The 24,952-nt window shown below is 37.2% G+C and overlaps 1 protein-coding gene across 1 annotated transcript in view; it reads right to left on the bottom strand.

Annotated features, from left to right (window-relative positions):
* The window catches only part of RP1 (RP1 axonemal microtubule associated), a 189,955-nt gene that overhangs the window by 141,290 nt on the left and 23,713 nt on the right, over nucleotides 1–24,952 (bottom strand). The window contains exons 6-17 of the mRNA XM_075024326.1: nucleotides 20,028–20,179; nucleotides 19,359–19,437; nucleotides 18,445–18,520; nucleotides 16,801–16,877; nucleotides 16,667–16,698; nucleotides 16,397–16,526; nucleotides 13,378–13,481; nucleotides 11,217–11,390; nucleotides 10,353–10,565; nucleotides 9,065–9,242; nucleotides 7,206–7,337; nucleotides 958–1,160 (exon numbers count right to left, since the gene is read on the bottom strand). Coding sequence (XP_074880427.1) covers nucleotides 958–1,160; nucleotides 7,206–7,337; nucleotides 9,065–9,242; nucleotides 10,353–10,565; nucleotides 11,217–11,390; nucleotides 13,378–13,481; nucleotides 16,397–16,526; nucleotides 16,667–16,698; nucleotides 16,801–16,877; nucleotides 18,445–18,520; nucleotides 19,359–19,437; nucleotides 20,028–20,179 — 1,550 coding nt within the window. The remainder of the gene's footprint in view (nucleotides 1–957; nucleotides 1,161–7,205; nucleotides 7,338–9,064; nucleotides 9,243–10,352; nucleotides 10,566–11,216; nucleotides 11,391–13,377; nucleotides 13,482–16,396; nucleotides 16,527–16,666; nucleotides 16,699–16,800; nucleotides 16,878–18,444; nucleotides 18,521–19,358; nucleotides 19,438–20,027; nucleotides 20,180–24,952) is intronic.

The following is a 24,952-nucleotide window of genomic DNA, read 5'->3' as shown; positions in this document are numbered from 1 at the left end:
CATTGCAAACATACCATTACCCAACGTTGCTTATAAATTATTCACTAATTAGGAGAACAGGATTCCCCATGGATCATAATATATAGCCTACAGGCTTAGAAAATGAACATTACAGTTGGTTATCTTCCTGCCTATGCCCTATTCATAGAGAGTATAATTATTAATATTATTGACAGTAACAATCTTGGTTTGTGCCAAGATTGTATTAGAAGACTTGATGAGTGCAGAAAAAAAATTTGCACACAATGTGAAAAATATAACTTCTTTAGTTAGTTGAAAAGCAATGTGTTACATGCATCTCAGACAGAAAGATTTAAGCAAAACAGAAGTTTTAGCCCCTTTGGGAATTTCTTCTCAGCCTACCTAGACATAATTTCCTTATTACAATAGAGATGGGGTTATTCTTAAATAATAGCAGAACTCTTTGTGTTTTCATGACATAATAACATGTAGATTTTATTGGCTTTTAGTCATGCCATAGGTAAAGATTCTGGCATTTCAGCAATTTATAATATGGCAGCTGAAAAAGGTTTTTCTTCTTTAACTGAACCAGTTCCATGGTATACATTTTATAGTATGCTTTGAAAACTGTATGCGTGAAGATTTCATTACTAAAGATCCCTAAATGATATACAAGTCTTACATCAGACATGGTTTGTTTAGCAGTGGATAGCTTCTAAAGCTAGTTTCCAATCAATTACCTTAAAGAAATCAATTTACTCCTCTGCAGTTGTCCCATTTAGGCTACTATATGAGGGAGAGGGGGGTAAAAGAAAGGGCATTTCCTCTGTTGCTAACTATATGCACCAAGCTGATTTAATGCAGAATTCATAGAGATTAAATAGAGATTTATTGTATACAGGAAACATAGGAGAAAAACATTTTTTCTTTTTGCATGACAGAATAATCTTTGGAAAGGTACACGTTAAAATAATGTTCTTAGCCTTCATTAGCTACCTGAAATTCATCCTCCTGCCTAGGAAGAAACAGCTGCTTTCTGTTGTCCTTGCCAAGACTTATTGGTCCAGATACTCCTCTGTCTCCATATATCCAGAGAATGACATTTGCTTCAGTTCCTGGATTTCCTGTCAGCATTGACACTTTCCATTCATCATCTGAAGGAAGGGGACACTCACCACCTTGGGGATTTCTCATTTCCTCTGTGAAATACAGAACATTAGTGGGAGATGAAAATCGACATGAAACTGCCAGTCGCTGTTGTAACTTCAGCACATAAGGAGACCATAACAGAGAGGGGATTGTATTTTTTCATGGCAAGTGAGATAGTCTGAAAAGATTGATTTATGTTTCTTGTCTAGACTAAAATGTACTGATTAGTTGAGCTACAAGAATCAACTGGAAAAGAACAAGAATCAACTGGAAAAGAACGAGTATCTCTCACATGCACTATCCTCATATTATTCTTCATACATATTCTCATGTAGAGTAAGGATGCCATGATGCAGAACTACGGCCATTAAATCGACATTTCTGGCTCCTTAGCCTGACATTTAGAAACAAGTAGAATTACTTGTAAATACTCCTCTAGTGCCTGGTGTTGGGACATTATTAGCAGAATCACACAATTTTCATTTCAAATGAAAAAAATATTAAGGAATTTAACTTTCTTCAAGTTAAATATTAATTACATACTGTAAAATACTCAAAAAAGAGCACTATATATCTTTGCCCAACAATAGAGTGCCAGCATTTGGGCTAAGGCAGGTTCTGCATGAATGAGACAATAGCAGCACAGTACCACTTTATGAATAAATTTCACAGCTTTAACAGCTGAGCAAATATAATTTTGGAAAACATGTCTTTCACTTTAGAATAACACCTAGTGATCTTTCACCTACCCTTAAGAGAAAAATATATATGTGTATGCAAAGATGTCAAATGGCACCTCTGCACATGAGATATGAAAAAACAGACTCTCTTGGGATGAAGGAATTTAGTTCTGAGTATTCTAATCAAAGTGGAGTTTACAAGCATCAGATGTCTGGAACACTATTCAATAATGAGACCATTGACCATGAAGTCCTCTTCAAAAGAGGGAGTCCTTGCCCCCAAGAATTTATAATCTGCTCTGACACAAGAGGCAGATATAAACCCAATATTTGAAAAGATGAACCAACACATTGTCAATATGCTGTTTCCTGCAGGGATTCCCAAACTGCTTTTCATGAGGCCTTTTCATTCAACTGCAAAGAGACTTTTTAATATGCTAACAGTAATGAATACAATCTGTGCTGCAGATTTTCTTTTGTATCCCCCAGCTCATTCTTCATCCATTAAGTAGCTTTCTATGAACCAAGCTTTTGGAGTCCAGAGGCTCCAAACACGTAATGGAATTCACTTACAATTTTGCAGATTTCATAAATAGCTACTGATACGGATTTGTTGAAGAATTCCCAATGCATCACTATATATGTTCCTGCTGTACTACATACCTTGCTATCAGAACCCTTTGCTTTTTTATTTGCTTGATAAAAATACCTTACTGGGTTTCTCTGGGAGGGAGTATTTCTCTTCATTTATTAAACTGCCTTTACTTTAAAGGAAAAAAAAAAAAGGCAAAAAAAACGCCCAACCTAAAAAAAAAAACCCAAACCAACAGAAAAACAAGTGATGCAAAAGCAGTCACTCACCACCAGCAGAATGATGCCCAGCTAGTCCCTGAGGAATTACTACTTTGGAAAAACTCCTCTCCAGTTTTATTGCTGAGCATGACAATATATGGTATGGAGTATCTCTTTGGTTCGTTGGGGTCAGCTTTCCTGGCTGTGTCCCCTCCCAGCCTTTTGCCATCGTCCCCCCCACCTGCTCCCTGGGAGTGCCGAGTGAGAAACAGATGGACTCAGTGCTGTGCAAGCACTGCTCAGCAACAGCTAAAACATCGCTGTGTTATCAACGCTGCTTTGGTCACTGGGCTAAAACACAGCAACAGGCAGTGTGCTGTGAAGAAAATTAAGTCCATCCCAGTCAAGACCAGTACAAATAATAAACAAAATAAAGGAATACCTATGACAGAAATTTGCAAAATTTATCTGACTGTGCTTTATTGCTAGCACTGAAATATAAGTTCGAAGGCGAAGTGGAAAACAGTTTTGAATCCTTGAGTCTTGCTTCTTAATAAACTTTTACGAGCAACAAATCCCACATCCTGCTGAAACATCGCTGAAGCAAATTGGGTAAGTGAAGAACAATCAATTCAATACTGAGATATGGTCCTGATCTTCCCTTTAAATTTCCTCAAATGTCACTTTAATGATATTAAATAAATGCTTTTTTTCTTAAAGGTTGTACTCAAAAGGAATTATAGTTGCTTGGATCATCAGGTTGCCCTATAGGTTAAATCAACTTGGTAACTAAAGCACGGAACCTGAATTATGATCCACTAGCATTCAGCTCTGAACTGATGTGAAATAATTGCCTGAGGAATTGCAAAGGAATTAGGATCCAGTACAAAGTTCTTTAATAAATAAAGACTAACTTCTGGAATCAGAAGAAATTTCAGCCCTGGTAAAGAGTCTAAAGTTTGGTTAATCTATTTTTAGGAAATTCAAAACTGTAGTAGCATAACTTTTACAGCAGTGCTTCTATCAGGAGTAGTATGACTTTGGAATGGTTATAGTAATTTAGAAATAGTCAATAGTGTCATAATAATCATTGTTTTTATTGTATCCTTCATCACAACTGAAAGCAAGATATTCTGAAAGAAAAAAGGAAATCCACACACCAAAAATAAAGCAAAAGGCAAATATCTTATCTTTACCCAAATAAAAACTTAATTACACTTGTCTTTCAGTGACTGAAATAAGAGAACTATAGCAAAGTAGTTGCTTTGGTATAATAAATATTTTTGAGAACTTGACTACATAACTTTCTGTAACTGTAGTTACCTAGCTCCTCACTTGTGACTGAAAGCTACAGTTCTTTCCAACTATCTAAACCCACATCTTTCTTACACCAAAGAGATGAAAATTTTCACAAAATGCACAGGTATTCAACAAACATAAGAATCCCAGGCTGCTCCATATGCTTAGCACAAGAATTCCATACTCAGACTATTGCTACCCAAAGCAGTTACTGCAATCTCAAACTACTATCTCTTGAAAACAATTATAATGCCCAAACAATTCACAGGCTTGGAATGCTTCTTGCCTCATAATTTACTGGCTCTTCTTACAAATGGAAATCAGTGGCATTGATTTGCTACAGGCCAAAAATATTCCAGTCTGTAAAGAGGATTTGATGGTTCCCTGCATTAGTCATGGGAGTTTACACACTTCATGACACCATGCTGTAAATCTATTGCAGCAAAAACTCATTCTGATAGGCCTGCATGAGAATGAGGAAGTCACAATCCTGCACACAGTTTCATAAAAATAACTTTATTTTTTTATTTACTTATCCTAAATCTAAAGCAAAAAGAAAATTATCTTGTCCCAGAAGAACATATGATTGAGTGACACTTTTGAAATGAACCATCAGAAAAATTAATCTCTAGAGCAGAAGCTTGGACAATAAAGTTGATGCAATTTTATTACATCGTTTTATATCATCTTTTCCAATGTAAACCAAACGGAAATGAGATCAGATTTTACTTGTATCTTATTTTCTCTTGTAAGTAAAATATATTAAAAATTAATAGTAACTAGTATAGAAATCATTTATCAGCAATACAATTTGTTAATACCAAACCACAAAGATGTTCTCGACGTCGCAGACTGCATTTGTATCATGGAAGCCAATGACATCTCTCCCCTTGCTTTCACTGGCACATACAGACATGTTTACTCCATTGAATTTTAAACATGATTTGAGAAACACAAGGAACAAGCAAAGAGGAAATCCCCAGTACCATGTCATTTGGAAAATCCCATAAGATTTGTGCATGCTTGCTAGTTGATACATAATATGACACATGCCTATATTTTCAGCAGGGCTGTTGGTTTTGGCTTGCTTTTGCAATTGGTAACAGAAGAGTAAAAAGGAGTTTAAAAAACCCCCCACGATTTTTGGGTTGAGATTTTTAGTGTTTTCTGCTTCATTTACTTTATCCCTAGACTTTGTGGTCCTCTAACCATATATATGTTATTTCCCTTCTGTTTTGGGCAGCACATTTGATTGCTCTTGAGTCTATAATGTAGTGTTTTGCATGCGTTTTAGCTGACTTGTCTGTGACACTCACTCTAGTATCTCCATCCTGTGAGCTCTTAGGTAGAAGCTGGGACCTGCCATCATCCTTGTACAGTAAAAGAAGTTTCTGGAGGAACAGAGAACTCACACTGCAACAGGAGAAGCCCGAACTGCTGTAACACAGTTTTCAGTTTAATTAATCCTAAATCAGTTATCATTTGTGAAAACAACAAAAACACAACTACTGGTTAGCAGACACAGACATAAAAAAGATGGCCTGGTCAGCCTAAGGGTTAATCTGCTCTGAGTTTGGATGCTAGGCATACTGCTGGATTGTACACTCAATACAAACATCACCCTTTTTCGAATGTTAACTGGGAGTGAAAAAAGCAAATTAGTATTTAATGAATATCAGTTTTAAAATAAAGGCTCACCTCTGCATATCAAAAGTCAGTTACCTTTCAAGTATTCCAAGTGAAAATATCTTACTAACGAACATTTTCTTTGAAGGGCAGAGTAACTTTGATATTTCTATTCATTTTGCATAAGCAGAGTCTACATTTATAAATGTGAGAAATACTTCCTACTAAGTGCTATAGACTCTTTGTAACCAATTTCATGGCAGATATTGCTTCTATAAAAGGATCCTTTGTATCCAACCCTAAAAACATCCAGCTTCTTTGAAAACAGGTTTGATGGCTTGTGTATTGTTGCCATGGGTTTCAAATACAGCATACCTCACCAGCTGCTGACAACCCACGACACTTTGGGAAGGCTTTGTGACACTTTGATACAACATGAAGTCTGACAGATTAGAAAGGGAAAGCAGGTGTTTTGAGCTAAGAATGGAATCAACATTGACAGAAACAATTAATGGTAATTAATAATAACCCACACCTATGCTTTGAATTTAACCAGCATACTTTGGTTCAACTGAATTTATTTAAAATCCTTCCCGATACTTCACATTATACCCTATGAACAAGTATGCCATATTTGATGTCTTGTTCCCATTGCCAGACTTTTCATGTACACTTTGAAACTGCAGTCTGAGGACCAAGCTCAAAACCAAAGCAGCAACCATCTGACTTATTTGCTACGTGAATGCCTTTGGGACTACCTCTAGCCGATTAAGCATGTCTCCCGTAGTGGAAGCGCTAATATAATCTTGTCTTTAAAGCTCACTCAAGGTAAGAGATATTTTTCCACCACGTGAATGTGCCTCAGTGTGCTGTGTGGAGCCCAGTAGTTCCCATTTATCCCATCTGCTTTTCATGGCGATGTGACACAATTCAGGCTGTGCAGACAGGGTCCTTGGGTACATTGAAGTGAAAGAGAGGCAGGAAGCAAACATGATCATCTCCACTCCTTAAGAAATGTATCATTCCCTGTTTTGTTTAGATCGTTAGTCACACCTGCTTTGATTACTAAGATGCTGAATATTCCTGTAAAATTTTTGAGTTGGGGAAATCATTGCCTTAGACCATTTATGCAATTTCTGTAGCTAAAGAAGAAAGTGGTTGATTATTCTAGTAAAACACATCTGGTAGACTATCACTCCAGAAGCATGACCAGAATATTTTTTATCTATTCCTACCTGCCTAAATATAGGTATAAAGCTGGCATGCAATGCACCAAAACCTTACTCTTTCCCCCGGTGAATAAAAAAGCAGAAAACATAAGTGTGAGAGAAAGCATAAATGAGAAATATTCCATTACTTTCAGTGAGCTTTGGATTGGGCTCTGTATCACATCTATCTCTTCATTTCCACAGAAATAGTCCTTATGATAGATGGCTAGTTACTTTAAAAAAAAAAAAAAGTAATGTGAAATTATTCAACAGTTTCATGCTGATTGTTGCCTTATGAAGAAAACACATTCCAATGCCCTTTAAAAAAACAATAACTGGTAATGTGTTTTATGTTGCATGTATGCATGCATAAGTCAATAGTCTAGAAAAGCTATTCATTGTCCTTCCTGAGGTAAGTCACTGCAAACGTGCATGGTGGGCAGACACAACATAACGCTATATCACAACTAGTTTGTAAACTGTTGCTTACTTGAGGGTGGAAAAGTTGAAAGGCTTTGAGATACTGGCTTCTGGGCTTTTGCTGGTTGGAGCTGAGGTACTCTGAAGTCTTTCTTCTCTTGATTGGGTGCTGCAGAAGTTCCCATAGGCTCTTGCCGGCCAACTAAAACAATGAAACGTAAACTCTGTCACCAGCTACAAATAATTTGCTTTTTCTTGCTTAGAGGTTTCCCGTATGTTCAGTGACAAACAGATCTCACAACTGTTCAACAGAGTGGACACCAAAATCTTTTCTCTATGTATTGCACGATGACTAGCTATTATTAGCTTTTATTGTTGGCAGCATGCCACAAAAAGTGGAAGAAAATCTGGCATACCAATAAAAGCCCCTTTACTGCTTTGAAAATCTAAGTAACCATTTAACATTGATGTATGAATAAAATGACTTGTTAAAATGTAGTTTTCCCCAAGGTAAGTTTCTCTCCCCACCCCCACCCCCCCAATATTTCCTTTCTTAAGAGTGGGGATGCTGAAATGAAAACAGCTATAGACCATTTCTGATAATACGACGTGGCAAACAGACAATCTTGGTTGCTCTCATTCATACAAAATACCAGCTCCTTTTATCTTCCTTTTACTGAGTAACAAGGATTCAGGAGAACTCAAGCCTGTAATGAAGTAACATTTAGCTTTATTTTAATGGCATCAGTAAGCCCTGCTTTGTTGAGAATTTCCACTGAAAATCCTGCCCTTCCAAAAAGTAACAAAGGAAAATACTTTCCTCTTTTCTACAAGGACACAGTGACTGAAATATTCTTGTCACCTTGTAGCCAGTAGGGACTTAATGGTAGGGATGCCACTACAGTGACTTTTATAATGCTTCTGTATATCTCAGTCACAATATACATAGAACAGTTAATAATAAGACTAGTTGCATGTTTTGATACTTTTCCTTTGCTAGTCAGAGCATTCAAAATGACTCTGTTCTGCCTGTGTGTGGCAAAAATCTGACCAAATTCTCAATTTTAAATTGATGGCTAGTTTAGCATTTTCATGAGATGTTTCATTTCTTGGTCTCTGTGACTACATCCACCAGATAAGAATACAAGTACTGTAATTCCACTGTTTTCTTCAGTTATAGTCCAAGTCAGCTGGCTATGTTTGGTAACCAACAGTTCACCAAATTAAAAACTTCATTCTCCTGAAGGAGAAGAGACAAGCAGACAATCCAGTGACGGTGATCCAGAGTGCGCCGAGAGCTGATTTCTGAGTCCTGGCTAGTTGACTAGAACAGGTCAGGTCCCTAGTGAGGGAGCTTTCTGACTGCAATAGCTCAAAGCTGACTATGGGACAGAACAATCACATAATCAACATACTAGTGGGGGAAGTACAATGTATTTCACACCATTAAAAAAGAAACTGAACACTGCCAAGCAGGCCCTCTCTTAAGTCTACTACTTTTGCTATAAAATTGGGAAAGACTGTGGTATAGCTGACAGCAAGACAACATCTCCCAGGCTTCCATAATCTGTGGCCAGAATGGGGAATACACCCAGGAAGTCAGCTCCATCTCTAACTTGTCACCTGTTTCGATTCTTGTGTTCAAAAGTTTATTTGTTCAGTAAAGAAATAGATTTCTTCTGCATCATTTATTGTTATAAAAAGAAAGAAATTAAGAAAAAATAACTAACTACATAGGAGAAATTAAGAAAAAATAACTAACTACATAGGAGAAATTAAGTGTGGGCACGATAAACTTTTCACCTTTAAAATTACTGAAACACAACAAAGGAAATAATGTCAATCTAGCTTTTACTCTTTTGCTTTGAATTTGTCATTCAGAAACACTAATCACTAAAGCAAACCATAGAATATTAAGGAATTACATACATTTGATGACCTGTGGGTAGAAAAAAATGTTTGTCTCTCCAGTGTTAATGACTGGCTTAGTCTGGCCATCTGGCAGGAGACCAACATATATCCCTTTATTCCACACTGATTCTAGACTTACAGATCCAGTTTCCAAATTCTTCTCAATTTTAAAGTGACAGTATTCATCACCTGTGCCCTAGGAAATTGAAAACAGAAACGTGAATTCAACAATTGAATTGATGTAGCTAGGCAAGTTGGATGTTTCTTAAGACTTAAATATTACTAACTTCTATTAACATTTCAGATTAAGTTTAGGTTCTTCACAATGTCCTACATTATTACACACACACACACATATATACATATCTTGGCCTTGCTTATTCCTTTGCGAACAGAAACAGTGATCACATAATTTGAGTAAATGGAATATCGCATATGAAAGCATGCTGATTTCTGTTAAGATTTAGACAAAGTCTAGGATATATTCGAAGGAGTTTCCCACTTAACCAACTTACATCTTAATTATTCATTACTGGGTTTTATCACCAGTTTACTTAGACTTAATACCACTTTAAACCCCTGAACATGTTTGTGCTCTGCCACATTCAAAACAATTATATCAGTTCATATCAGCAAACAGACATAGGATTAGTAAACACTGAGTCTAATGAGTAAATACTAATGTCTCATTCTCTTTCTTGCTCTCAGATGTAAATCTGCAATAGCTAAATGCCTAGCAGGTGGAGAATATTATAGGTACAAAAATCAGAATATTTCAATCACCCCCCAAGCCTAATTTTATTACTAAATATACAGGCTACTGGTGAGTATTTCAAGAATAAACTCTATGTGGTTGCCTGATGAAAAAAAAAAAAATCAGGTTCTTCATTTCAGACAAAACAGAATCATTTGTAAAAGCTAGGATGTCAACTTCACTTCAACATCTTCCAAACTCACACCAGTATAACTGTGGTTGTTTAATATAAATTAAATTAGCACAGCAGAAACTTGACAGAGAGTCATCAGCTATCTAGCAACCAATAAATTTTAACTACATCCACATTCTCAATAGCTTAAAAATATAATCAGATCTTTACAATCAAGTGCCAAATAGACATGGCAGCTTCTCTTGCTATATTTTTCTATCTTTCCTTGGGCAAGTGGAGGAAAAGATCTGAAAAATTTTAACTGTCAACAATGTTTTATCCCATTTTTATCCAAACAAGCAAAAGAAAAAAAATCTCTGTTATCACTGACAATTTACTCAAACTATCTGCGGAAAGAAATACAAACAAGAACTGCTTACTGTTCCATTACACTGATCATCTTTGATCTTCAGATACATTCTTGGGTTTCTCACACTTTCAAACATGCAGACTCCAGAGCCAATTTTATGCACCTTCCAGTAGGATTCCTGCTGCTGCTGACCTGCTCCGCTGCAGGTCCCATCAGCTCTAAGAGACAGAGCCTGGCAGAGACTTGTGTTGAGCAGAATGATGGCACCATGGTGAAACACACCCTTCAGATCAGAGGTAAGAAATCCTTTGTGAATAGCCCAGCTTTTCTCCATATTAAACTTTGCCATTTGTGTTGTTCATACCAATTTATTTTAAGCACTCATTAATGCATTTCCATGTATAAAATGTAAATTAGTAAGTCCCAAGTAATTCAAGTATACCTCCAGCCTTTGAATATTTGCTGCTTTCCGTGCAGACACTAACCTGGACAGTGGAAATCCTTCCCTAGTCCACAGCTTCCCCACTTTTTATCGTTCAGCAGCACACAGCACAACATCCAGAGCACAAGGAGTGTGGCAAGATAAGGGGCTTGTTCTCTTTTCACATTAAGTAATTTCCCAGGCAGCTCTCCTGTACGTACCCACCTTCCTACTTTTGGAAGGTTTACTAAAAAGTTTAGAGGCACATCGTTTCTGGGTAACAGCCCACCCTATTTGCATGTACCGGGGGCAGCATCAGCATCGCTCGCCCCAGGAGAGTGGTAAAGGAGAAAAGTTTCCAGTGCCACCCACCTGTTAAACTGTGTTTTCGCTCCATCTCGTGGGAGAGGATCCCTCTTCAGCTCGCAATCCTTTGACATTCGATTAGCTACAATCGGCTTTGTAACAGTAAATTTTAGAAGAGTCTTCTAAAGTTCCCTCTGCTCACCTTACCTTGACATGCACAACAAATTCTTTGGAAAGTCCAGCATATCCTGTTGTTTCATCAGCTACTTGTCCTTGAAGATTGAACATAACAGTGTGACCTGGGTTCCTGGCCGACTCGAGAATGGCACAACCATTTGGCTGAAGGTGAACACAGAGCTCACAGCACGTCTTGTCTTTGCTCTAGCATAGTCAAAGTGGGAATAAGAAATGATATGAACTATATGGCAAAATCCAAAATAGAGAGTATCACAATATAGTTTCCATATTGTTCACATTCCCACAATGCTACCAGTCTAGTATGAAAACATTTTTATATTTTTCAGATTTGCAGTCCTAACACTTAAGTCCTAAAATTGTGGATTCCATGGAATTTCAAAGCACAGAAACAGTTCATCTCAAGATGACACAGATCTGAGGATAACATGAAAGATACCTGGGTGCCTCAACTGGAGAGAGAGTTAGAGTCACAGCCTACAAACATGGCAAAGAAGTACAAACCTGACATAGTCAGGAAATGAACTACAGTAATTGTCCACCACCAGCCCTCCTTCTTTTGCCTCTGTGTTTGTCCTCATTGATTTACACTGTTCTCACAGGAAACACTTAAGGATTTGGAAGTTTTACATGAAAGGGTAAAGCAACACGCTATCCACGCTTGCCTGTTCAGTTTTGCAGACTCCATGATCCCATTGTATAGAAGACACAATATACAAAATACATATTCAAATACTTTATCAAGTCCACTATCATTCTCATATTTAAATAAAACTAGGATTCTAATAAATGTAAAATGTTAATAATCAGCCCAATAATTTAAAAGACTTCTGGCTTACATCATTTAACATGTTTTTGGCATTTTTAAGACTTCAGAGAATCAATATTTCTAGAGAAAATTTTCTTTTCCAAGGCATTAACCTCTGAAGAAAAAGCTTCATACTCAAAAAAATTGTCTATTGGTTTCAATATACCTTCAAAAGTAAAGGAAAAATTGTATGGATTTTAGAAGTGGTTGTGAAACAAGTGAGCCAGCATGTCCTCAAAGTATAATTAAGTGTGTATCATAAGGTCAATTGCAATTTTTGTATTGCCTTTTTGGTTTACATTTACCTATCTTCATTCCAAGGACCTCAGAAAGTTTTAAGTGATAACATTTTTCACATTCCCTGGGAAAAGGAACATCTTGTGTAACTAAAAATAAGAAAATCAAGAACCAGATTTTCCATAGGTTGCTCAAAATCATAAAGCATCTCAGTAGCAAAGCAGAAAAGAGAAAGTTCAAATTTAAGTACCCAGATAATAACCTCTCTGTAGTAAGATATACTGCAGTGTGACAGAATGCAAGGGGTACTTTGTATCAGAATTACACTAATGAGCATGAACGCTAGGAAGTCCTGCAAGAAGGTCTGACATTTTGCCTAGCAGCCTGACGCTATCACCACTGAGAAACCTAACTCTACTGAGAATACATTATTCCCACTAAGGTAAATGCACATCATGTAAAAAAGGAATGGCACCAGCTTTGACTATGAAATTATCCACTGGATAAATAAGGGGAAGAAGTCGAAAAAGTGAAAGGGAAACAGCTTCTTCCTTCATCAGTAGAAGAGTTTCATCAGAAAGAACTAACCTCTACAACTCCATTTGCCTACTTCTATACTGCAAGTGCTGAGAAAGAAAGGCGATAGTAAGACTTTGAAGATGAGATGAAACAAATCAAAATTAATCAAAACAAATCTGGAATGTATCGGTTGGCTTATGACAGGCATGTTACTTAGGAAAAGACACAAAGGAAAAATGGGCATTTAAAATCAATCCTTAGAATTTATACTTATCCAAAAAAGAGGTGATATTAGGGCATTCCATGTACCTTGTCAACATGTGGCAAGCTGATATAAATTACAGCTTGGAATGGCCTAGAATTCCTGCATCAAATCATTTAGTCTATTAAAAAAATCCTACCAAAGAGTAAAAGTAAACTATGAAAAACCAAAGCCCTACGTCTAAATTTGCCTATTCATTAGCAATTTCCTGGCTTCAGTTTTGCAATTCTTGACTCCTTATCTGACTGGAAGCACAATTATCTATTAGACAGATTAAAAACAGCTTTATTTTTAATCAAACAATGACATGTAATTATGAAGCAGAATTCAGTAACAGCATTTCCTACCTTTCCAATTACATGGCCATTGACAAGAGCAAGAGCAAGATGTGGCATCTGATGACTGCTGAATATACATATATTTCTCCTCTTGACATTTACATCAAAAAGACCTAAGAGTTAAATGAAAAAAATGTTAGAAGTATGAAAGTATATTAATTCATATTTGCATTTAATTACAATCGATGATTTATCATTTTCAAGGGAAAAGAATTAATTGTTTAACTTAACAGTTTGACCTCTCTGATCAATGAATCCTCACATTCCTTCAAGAAAGGGCATCCTGAGACTACTGTCTATTCACTGCCTTGAGGAGAAAAACTCTGAGAGCTAATGATAAGGAACAAATTTCTTTTTATCAGCATATATATTTAAAAAAAATCCATAATAGGGAGCTGAGGACTCCAGCTTAATGAACTGGGCTATAGCAATGAATTTACATGATAAATAACAGATTATGTAGGGAACATAAAGCTCTAGGGTAGGAAAAGAGAATCCATTTTCTCTGTATCCATATTAGAATTTGTAAAGCAAATCTTGCAGCATAGTTCATGGCTTCTAAAATTTTAAATCTGGCCAATTTTCTGAACAATTACCTCTTATAGCTACAAAATACTGATAAAAGCTAAAGTGGTGCCATTTCTATTTTTCCCAGCAGCAACAGCTGATTTTTTAAACAACTGTTCTACCAGTACATTACATTGCCTATTTGTGAGATGCAGCTGTCTCTGGAGGACTCCTGTGGTGTCCATAACATAAGATTTTCAGGGTGTCATTGGGACCAAGAGAATTATACAGCCCAGGATCATTGTGCCCATCAGGATGATGCAAGAAATCATAAAATACAAATGGGGCTTCCAGCCCTTGGGGCAAGATAGGGAAGACACATAACTGTCACAATGGGCCTCTGTTTTCAGATAGAGATAAAGCTTCCTAAGAAATTAAAAAACCCTAAACCAAATCATCATATGATATAATATGCCATCAGCACTTTGAAGGCATTTGAATTATATTGCTTTAGATCTGCTGAAGACAAAAAACCAGTTCTACCAGTATCTGAAATGCAGAGTTTTCTATTAGGAAAGATAGGTGGATAATTTATGTCAGAGAATTTTATTCCAAAGTGCACACAAGGAAGCAGGGCCCCCAAATGAAAATATAAACAACATTCCCAAGTCAGCACTTGTGACTTCTGTTGCACATGACTATTCTAGATGCTTTGTAAATTACTGCACATATAAGTAAAACAAACAAATCTGAAAGAAGGTAAGGGAGAAAGATGTTGTTCTAAAGGCAGAAGAGTTGCATGATAGGTGTCTGTGTTCATTTTGTACTTGTGTTCATTTTGTACTCAGAATGATAAAAAGAGAATACATGGTTATTCCTGTGTCACTAACTCTGTTCCTCTGATATCAGGGCAACTTTATCATATTGTTCAGAAAAATCAAGCTCTTTTTGATTAGCAGTTTAATTTCTAAGTATTACTAAATCCTTGGGGGGCTGCAGATCACACTACTTATTTTTTTCTGACTTTGAATCTAAATTAATTAACAGCGAGTTTATACAAATTTTGTTTTGATCTTTCTTTCTAATATATTTAGTTATATTTATCATCTTTACTGATATTTAGTAGTTGTGCATCAGATTTGGTACTTGCACAATTATACACATTATTCATTTAAAATTGTGGAGATAACACTCATGAATTTTACATCTAGCAGGTAAAAATGTACCCAAAAGGTACAAAATGCAATAAAAATGTCACATTTATGTCTGAAAAATATCATTAGAAATGCATTAATTTATAGAGAGGGAAGTGCATCTAGATGAAAGTGGGGAAACAGTCTGCAGTGTGAACTTGAATTCTGCATGTTAGAAGATTATAAACTCTGTGATGTCTAAATGATCTGATTTGTCTAAATCAAATCAGACACAAACCACGAATTGAAGACATAGCATTAAAGAGCAGCAAAGACGTGCTTACTGCGCCAGCACAGATTAGAGACCAAATTCCTACAAGCAGGTAGTTTGGTCTGTCACCAAGTAATTCACAGTTTGTGATCCTAAATGGATCTTCTTGGAGGAAGGACAATACCATGTTGTGCAACTGCTTTCAGGCATTTAAGACACTTGCAAATCCTAAAGCCATAGATAAGAGATTTGAGTTATTCAGTGTTTGAATCACCAAATACTTTGAACAAAAGTACCAAAACTGCTAACTAATAAGAGCTTCAGTACAACATAGTTAACACCCACTTTCAATGTTTGTAATATTACTGATCTCCTGTATTATACATTTGAGTTTTCTGGTGCAGTTTTTCTGAGGTGCTTTTATAGGCCATGCTAAGGAGTATTGATTGCACTGCTCTCCATGCACTCTTTGGTGTGTCCTGAAAGATTCTGTTCTATCACTTCCAAAAAGATGTGCGTAAGGTCCCTGGGAAGATGTCAGAAAGGCTGAGTAGCTCCATCACTGCAAAGGTAATGAAAATATGTGTGCCTAATAGGATATCTATTATAGTTAAGTCTTAGTAACAGGGTAGGATGGAAGCTGATATAGAGGAGGAACTGGAAGGGTGCCATTAAAATCAATGACAAGGTTAGAACAAAATGAATTTTTATAAATATACACACACACGCATATCTATATAATCCCTATTAATGACCTTTACCTGGAAATTTGAACTCGTTAGCTTAGATGGATCTAGTTACAAAAGACTGTAGCTGTCCTTCCCATGGCAGTTCCATGAGAGCACTAAACTGCAGATGACAAGTTTCTATTTGGTAAGGGAAACCCAGTGACAAGATACCGTATGAGCCTTTTTTCTTGTGCTTAATATATAAACCAAGCATATAATTTCTGAGTTCTTATAGCCATTAGTACCTGTAAGTATTTTAAGGAAAATGTTTATTATAATTATTTACTCCTATTCATTACAGGAATCACCGTATGAAATCACAGTGAACTATAAAGTCCTCCTTCCTTCTTGTATCTTTTATGCAAACATCCACATGAAAAATACTTTACCATATTTGTTTTTCTTGTCACCAAGAGCATCAACTCTGGTATCTGGACTGAGGCAAATGAAGCCACGGGTGAGCCTGTTGTAAAACTGAAGCGTATTGCCTTTCTGAAATTTCCACTTTTCGGTAGCCCACTGGTTTTGTAAACAACAAGCAGAAAAGACTTATGAGAAGATGATACACAGGAATTTGACATACATGAGAACAACTGACCTGATTTCACTCAAAGCATAATTTGAATGGTTTAAATAAAAATTGAAAGGTACATTCTTACAGTTTCTTCTCTCCTGAGTTCTAGCTCTTGTCCTGTACAGATAAAAAACAAGTAATTAATTTACAGAGCATTCTCATTCCATTTTACGCCATTGCAGTGAGGCTGGGTTCTCCTCCCCACCAATTTTCACTTACGTCCTGGAAATGTGCTGGCATCTGTCACAGTCAGTTCTCTAGCAATATTGCCATCATCCTGCCCCTGGTCCAGCCACCTAAAAACCAGAACCCATTTCAGTAATATAACCTTGACTCGCAACTCCCACAATACTGTATACATGGCACTTGCATACTGATACTTCCTGTTCTATTTAATAAAGTCTCAAGGCTGACAAACAGCAATACAAAAATCCAGCTTTAGTGAAAAGAGATTGACTTTGGCAAAAATGGGTTGGTTTGTTCGTTCTTGATGAAACTTATAAATAAATGCTTTCCTGGACTGAGGTACAAGGGCCTAAGCCAATTATTACAAATCAGAGAACTCATGTTGATCCCAGAACAATAACAAAAGGTGCAATGGTCGTGATGTTTGCTCTTACTGTCTGCAAGAAGGCTACAGCAGGATGCAAATTGTTCCATGCCCTGAAAATCCCCATACAGGGAGGCAAACCCAACACTGGCAACACTTCTACCATGTCTGAACTATACTTTTACAATGCCATCGGACCTGCTTCACATCTACTTACATAAGTTAAGTCTAACTCCATTTGAGTCAAAAGGATTCACACACTGTGGGAGCAAGATCAGCAAGTAAGGTGTAGGACTCTAACAGTAACTAGCACATACCCTGTATTTTTCTGCCTGAAATGGATTTGAACTCTCCCTAAATTATGTATGAAGCTAGCTAGCATTATAGATCTCTTCATAGCAGTTCATCTCATCTAGAATACAGAATCAAAATTAGGTCAGGCAAAGATGAGGTGCTGTATCTGATAGGCAGAAAGCCCTTACTCACACATAAATCAGTTTCACTGTGCACATTGCTCACTCTGAGCTGTCTCAGGCAGTTATTTATTCACTCACAGAAGTGAGAGGAGAAAATAGAATTGAGGTGCCACTGGCAAGCTGCAGCTAGATTCATACGTGACTGGACTTTACCATTCCTAATATTTGCGCTGATCTTTATCAATTATAATTTTTCCGTAAGGTGTTGAGAATTAATCAGGCATAGATAAAATTAGAAACGAGCTATAGAACAGAAGATTCAGAGCAGCAACATCTGCAAGGGAAAAGGCAGGGAAGTTAGGGTTGCTTCGAATTATGTTGCAGCTCAGTGACAGGCTGCAAGGCAAATGAGAAAAAGAGTTGTGGTCAGGTAGCTGCATTTGTGATAGCCTTTTCACAGGATCTTAAAGTCTGAACCTGAGCTCACTGAACCCCGAGTTTATCTCCATATTAACTTCAGTAAAGTAGAATCAGTCTGCTAGAGAGACAGCAACCCACTCTCCTGAAAAGCCTTGCATCACATGACATGGGAGAATGGATGGACCTCCTGGTGTCAGATCCAAGGTGTTGGATATGGGAAATGTGTCAAAAAAGCACATCTTGAATAGTTTGCAAGGCGCAAGAATGGAAAGTTCCTAGGCAGAGCTTTTTATTGCTTTTTCATTAGCTCAAATGCACCAGAGATTTGGGACAGGGACAATTCAGCGAGCTGTAAAAAGAGTCAGACTATTTCACCTCACTTTTTAGGAAACACATATTTTCCTTGATATTTCAGAAGAAAAACTATGAGGAATCACAAATCTATTAAAAATCTAAGCCAAATGAAAGACCACCAACCTGTGACAAAGAAAAGTAAAATCCAAATCTGTTACAGGATCCTTGATTACAACTTTGTCCAGAAACCAGCCGTTTCCTTAGAATAAATAAATTTTTAAAAAAGTTACTTCATGAGAGGCAGATTTAATGAAGTCTGACTTCCTATGGCTTTCTCTCTTCTGCTGGAACTGCAAAATTTGAAGCTCCACTGGCAGGTTGCTAGAGTCCCAGCTGCCTTGATGGCTGGAGAGAAGACAGTACCTGCTCCAGGTACTGTACAGCTTGTTTATGGGCCTGCAAACCCCTAGGTCCCTCCCTGGCTGTCATAGCCCTGAGTGCTGCACATACCTCCTTCATATAACTATGAAACTTATTTGTTTTGCCAATCAAAATATCAAAAAGATTAGATAGCAGCCTGTCATGGCTCAAAATAAATTGCTGTTTTACAATATTTAGGCTCAAGTTTGAAAAACAGGTCTTGTGACTGCAAGCAATTTGAGTTTCACCATTAATTGGATGTCTAATGATAAGACAGTATAGCCAAAATTTCCAGCTGCATCTTTACAGTGTAACTGATAATGCTGATCAACCTAAAATTATAATAGCCCATTTTACCTATAATGCAGACTGCACAAGACATATTCAAAGTCTCTTCTTCACAGTTTTTCCATAGGGATTAGTAAAAAATGACAGAACAGTAGCTGATGGTGTCCTTAACACAATGGTTGAGAGTATAGCGAAAGTGAACACCAAATATTTGAAATTTGTGATGATAAATAAGATAACTGTCACTTGAACAGTTTTCTTGGAAGCCTTTGTCTTTCACTTCTTAAATGTTTTCATACATTCAGTTTTAGAAATATGTATTGTATTTCAAAGAAAAGGTTAATAACTTTGCAGGCAGTATTCAGTGACTATAGAGAGAGATTTCTGACCTGATCCAAGACCATTGTGTCCTATAACAATCTTGTACAAATGTCCAAGGTGCACAGCTTCAACAGCAAAGATGTCAGTCTGTAAACAATCAACAAAATTTCAGTAAAATCTAAAAAGCAGAGAATTCTTCAGCCCTGGAATCCCAAAGACCCATAAACCCACAGAACTCTTCTGTCAAGATCATCCTTTGAAATACCAGATAATGATAAGGAGAGAACAAACCAAGAAGGACAGGTTTCCTGAAATCGAAATAAGTAAGCCTGATTACTTTGCTGATGGGAGTAGTTCCATTCAAATGAATAGGATCAGAGTCAGAAAAGAGAAATCTGCCAAAGCTTAATTAGCTAAACAATTACAAATTACAGCAGATTTCAACATTAAAAATGCTGACATAAAATGTGAAGTTTCATTTTCTCTTCACTTATTAAATCAAATTTTTAGAATAATAAAAAAAAAGTACACAGCTTACCTATTTTATAAACGAAAATTCAGTTTTCCAAAAGCACTGGTATACCTTTAGAAAGTATTTTTGGCTTCATTATGGAATTTTGGGGAAACATTGGAATGCAGTAATTATCTCTTTTCTAACTGCACCTTGCCTGGGGTAACCACCCACCTGACAGAGAAAAGCCAGCCAAACATATCAGAAAATGCCCCATCTCACTTACTTGTCCTTTTAAAAATTTCTTGGGTTTCTGTGATCTGAGCAGCTGTCTTGATCCTGTATCACCTCTTTCTCCATAGACAGAAATATAGACATCAGCCTCAGTTCCAGCATTCCACAATTCTCCTGTTGTCACATGCACTTCATAGACAGTCACTGACAATAAAAGATGACAATCTTTCATATCACAAAGACTATTATAGTTACAATAACATCTAGCTGTGAATGTGCCTGTAGAGTCCAAATACAGCTGTGTCAAGGACAGTTAGAGTATAGAACCTTAAAAATCTTATTCACTACTAAGTAAAATAATGCACAAACTTGCTTTGGTGTTACACTTAAGTTTTTCATCCCAGACTGTCACTATGCGGAATGCAAACAGAATTGAACTTTAAATACACAATAGTATGTCATTGTCCTACAGCATCACCTGAAATCAGCATAAAGCTTGTCCTGGTTTCAGCTGGGATAGAGTTAACTGTCTTCCTAGTAGCTGGTACAGTGCTATGTTTTGAGTTCAGTGTGTGAAGAATGTTGATAACATGGATGTTTCCAGTTGTTGCTCAGTAGTGTTTAGACTAAAGTCAAGGATTTTTCAGCTTCTCAAGCCCAGCCAGCAAGAAAGCTGGAGGGGCACAAGAAGTTGGCACAGGACACAGCCAGGGCACCTGACCCAAAGTGGCCAACGGGGTATTCCATACCATGGGACATCACATCTAGTGTATATAAACTGGGGGGGGGAGTGGGGGCGGGGAATCATTGCTCAGGGTCTAGCTGGATGTTGGTCGGCGGGTGGTGAGCAATTGCCCTGCGCATCATTTGTACATTCCAATCCTTTTATTATTGCTGTTGTCATTTTATTAGTTTTATCATTATCTTTATTAGTTTCTTCTTTTCTGTTCTATTAAACCGTTCTTATCTCAACCCGCGAGTTTTACTTCTTTTCCCAATTTTCTCCCCCATCCCACTGAGTGGGGGGGAATGAGTGAGCAGCTGTGTGGTGCTTAGTTGCTGGCTGGGGTTAAACCATGACAAGCTGAAAGGTAAATAACATAAATCCAAGATTAGCCTTACTGTAAGTGGTGAGATCAAAACTATAACAAGCAACAGGAGCCATTAATATTTTGAATGCACTGGTTAACCAAACAAGCAAAAATCTAGCACCATTGTTTTAGTTTTCTAGGACCTCAGAACCCAGAAAGTTGCATTGTTTTATTATTTTACTGATTCATGCAATAGGATAGTATAGACTTCCTCTATTACATATGGAAATTCTTTAAAGGCTGTAAATTTTGGAGGAAAAACCTAGGACTCAAATTCAATAAACTGATTATTTAACAGAAATTGATAATGCAAATAAAATTAAATTTGAGTGAAAATTCAATGAAACTTGGATAAAGACTATGATACATAAAAACATGTATCAATAGAAAATGGTGGTCATTAAAATGTAGATGTAGGAACCCCATAAAATCAGAATTAAGATAAAAGCATTCAATTATAATCTTCATTAGAAACATGGGAATGACAAAGTTTATGCCAACATACAGTAACAATATTTTGTTAGACCAAGTGAGGTATGGAGAGAATGAAATGGGGAGAGAAAACCTCATTTTCGGGCATACAAGCTCTTCTTCCAAATATAGGTTTCCTTGTGCTTCTCTGTCTTGCAAGTAGAAAAGAGTTTCTGTACCATTGGGTCCAGAACAACATCAACATTATCACCATTCAATTTTCAGTTACCACTTGAAACATGTTATGAAGCTTGACTGTAATCCTCTGAAGGAGGTCGCTGCCACATCTCACTCTTCTGATGGACAAACACCTTCTTTTAATAACCAATGAAAACTTATTCATGATCAGTACATATCTGCAATTGCACTAAGTGGCCATTCAGCATTTACAACTTTTCCCTTGATGCTTATTTTTTTTATGATTATCTCACATTTATTTACATGGCATTTGTGTGCAGGTTACTATACAAGCTGTCTTTAAAGAATTCAGTTTGGGTAATGGTAACAATCTAGCTAAAACAGTAAGCGCTCTGCACAGGTTATTTTAATATGCCCACACAGAACGCTAGTGCTAGTTTGCTTCTAGCGTCAGAGCTAACTCATTTTGAGATGATGACTGGGTAACTCTAAACTCCACTGAAGTATTTTACTGTAGACATATGCTATTAATAAATCCAGCATAGAGGCTTAAAATAGCCAACTTAAAAATTCAAGCAATTGTCACAATTTTTTACACTTCTCTCTACCTCTCATAAGCCTAGGGATCATCCCAGCTTTATAATAAGTATTTATGAGTATTTACAATGCTTACAGCTTTTATCCTAGGAAACAGTGACTCTCTTAATGGAATGAAGCTGCATCAGAGGAATTTCAGACTGGACATTAGGAAAAGGTTCTGCACTGAGAGGGTGGTCGGTCACTGGAACAGGCTCCCCAGGGAAGTGGTCATGGCACCAAGCCTGTCAGAGTTCAAGGAGTGTCTGGACAATGCCTGTAGTCACATGGTTTAGTTTTAGGTAGTCCTGCAAGGAGCAGGGGGTTGAACTTCATGATCCTTATGGGTCCCTTCCAACGTCAGCTATTCTATGATTCTTTCCTTCAGATATTCCATGGAAAAGTGTGCAGAAGAGAGATTAAGAGAAGGAACTGTATTCTTTACATCTATTTTTGTCTACAAGTGTAGAACATTACATCTGTAAATGTAACACATCATTCTGAAATTAGAAAGTGTAAGGGTTAAGATTATTTATAAAATTTAATTCTTTCCCTTATGCTTATGAATAAGAGAGATAGAACAAGGAGGTAAAACACCTATCTTTTTTCAGATCAGCTATTATTATTTGGACAAAAGCCAGCCACATTTAAGGCACAGAAGCTTTTGACAATCTTTAGTTAGCAGCATAGTCATGTACTATTTTTTTCTCAGAGTACACCTGTCTCAATACTCAAAATAGTTTTCATTTAGGAACTGTTAATTAATACTGTATTTTACCCACATCATTTACCATATCACCACCTGATCTATTTACTTCACCAAATTTTTTCTTTACAGCACCCAAATGAACAGGTACCTCATGAACAGACCATGGCAGAGGCAGAGAATTCATTTCTCCAGACCAACAATCCCATGCCTAAGACCACAACAATCCTCTCTGTTCCTATCGTTCCCTTTTTCATTATCTACTTTCCAGTTTCTGCAAGTGATACCGAAAAGCCAGTTGAAAGAAAAGCAAAGGTCCGCCAGCCACCAAACACTGTGTAACTCCGATTTATCTCCAGCAAGTAGTTCATCATTACATAATTAAAGATTATGTCATAAAACATGAGCAGAAGGGGATAAAATTAGGGTGGTTGAGGATAAAAAGTCAAACAAATGGTGTTCAGTCCCTGAGCATTAGAGTCACAAAGTCTCTATGTAATACTTCTTAACAGTTTAATTTGGACGTTTTTGCTTTGAATAAGAAAGGCTGTTAAATCAGAAAGTGTTTCAGCCTCTTTTTATTCAGAAATTGTTTTTAAAGTGCCTCTCATCATCTCTGTTTCAGATTGAATGCAGACCTCTTCACTGTTCTGTTATCAAACTATCTGCACTGAAGTTAAAAGCTGTGTTCTCTTTTCACTGTCTCATGCAGAAATATAATATTGGCAAAAAGACACACAGCCTGTCTTTCAATTACTAGGTTAGAGATGAAACTGCCTTCTCCAAAGCCTTCAGCATGACCCCTCTTATACTGAGGCTGGCAGAAAAGCACTAAAGTTCTTTTCTTTCTCTCTCGTGTGAGGGAGAAATTGTTAACTACAAAATGCAGATTGAGACGATAGTTTAAGTATGCCATTGTACTTTACAATGCACCAAGATTACCTAATAATAAAAATCTTGCATTGTACCTTTATCTCAGAAACAAGGAAACAAGCTACTCGGAAAGAAAAGCCTGGAAATTAGAAGATGGGTAAGGTCAGTGTCCCAGAATATTACGCAAGAGAACATCTGGGGAAGAACAAATACAGCAAGTAGGGGATTGGAGCATATTCAATCTAACATGTTTAATGATCATTAATTAACGTTTATTTAAAGGGAGGGGGGTTGTTTGGGTTTTATACCAGTGTGCTTGTATGTCCCCCTACTCTAGTAATATTAAAGTCTTTTGACCAAAGAGACTAAGCCTATGAGGAAGCAGGCTGACTGCCTCTGAGGCTTTTCATGTCCTCAAGGGTATGAAGATTATAACCACTCAAGATCAAAAATCATTGCGGTTAGGGCTGGCCAGCCTCTCTCTACAGCATTTTATGAGCCATTTACAGCTGCTAACTACATCACTGGAGGAAATCTCTCCTGCTATTCTTTTTCTCTTGAAGACATATTAATGAGGCACAAACCTGTTTTTCTGCTTTTCTTTTCAGATGCTTAATCTCAGTGCTTAGTCATCATAGATAGGCATAAATATAGCTCCAGGCCACCCAGCTCTTTATTAGGAGGAGAGTGACTGTCCCATGGTACGTTTCCCCACATCCATGGGCCATGTTCTGGACTTCTGCCCCTCAATTTCGTTTATATCTTCTTCCTCTAGCCTGCACCCTCAACAGCTGTTACCAATGAAATGCCTGTTACCATTTCTATTTTGCAAGATCAACACAAAGTCCCGTAAGCATAACACCAAGCATTGCCATAGTATTAAACATTCTGAAAAAGGGGTTCTGTAGTTTTCAGAAAACTTTGAATTGAAGTTTCTCTCATCTCATTAATCTTGTCCTCTGCAGTTGATATAATTTGGGGGGGGGGGGGGGGGGGAGGGGGGGGAGGAGAGGGGAAGGGAAGGGAAGCATGGAATCTGTCCCAGGTGGATCTTACTCTAGTGAAAGCTCAGCATAAGTAATACTGACGGTTGTATGACTTTTCCCCCTCTGTCATCACAGC

Source organism: Buteo buteo, chromosome 3, assembly GCF_964188355.1.
Source record: "Buteo buteo chromosome 3, bButBut1.hap1.1, whole genome shotgun sequence".
In the NCBI taxonomy this organism is placed as follows: Eukaryota; Metazoa; Chordata; class Aves; order Accipitriformes; family Accipitridae; genus Buteo; species Buteo buteo.
This window is presented reverse-complemented; position numbering and strand designations above follow the sequence as displayed.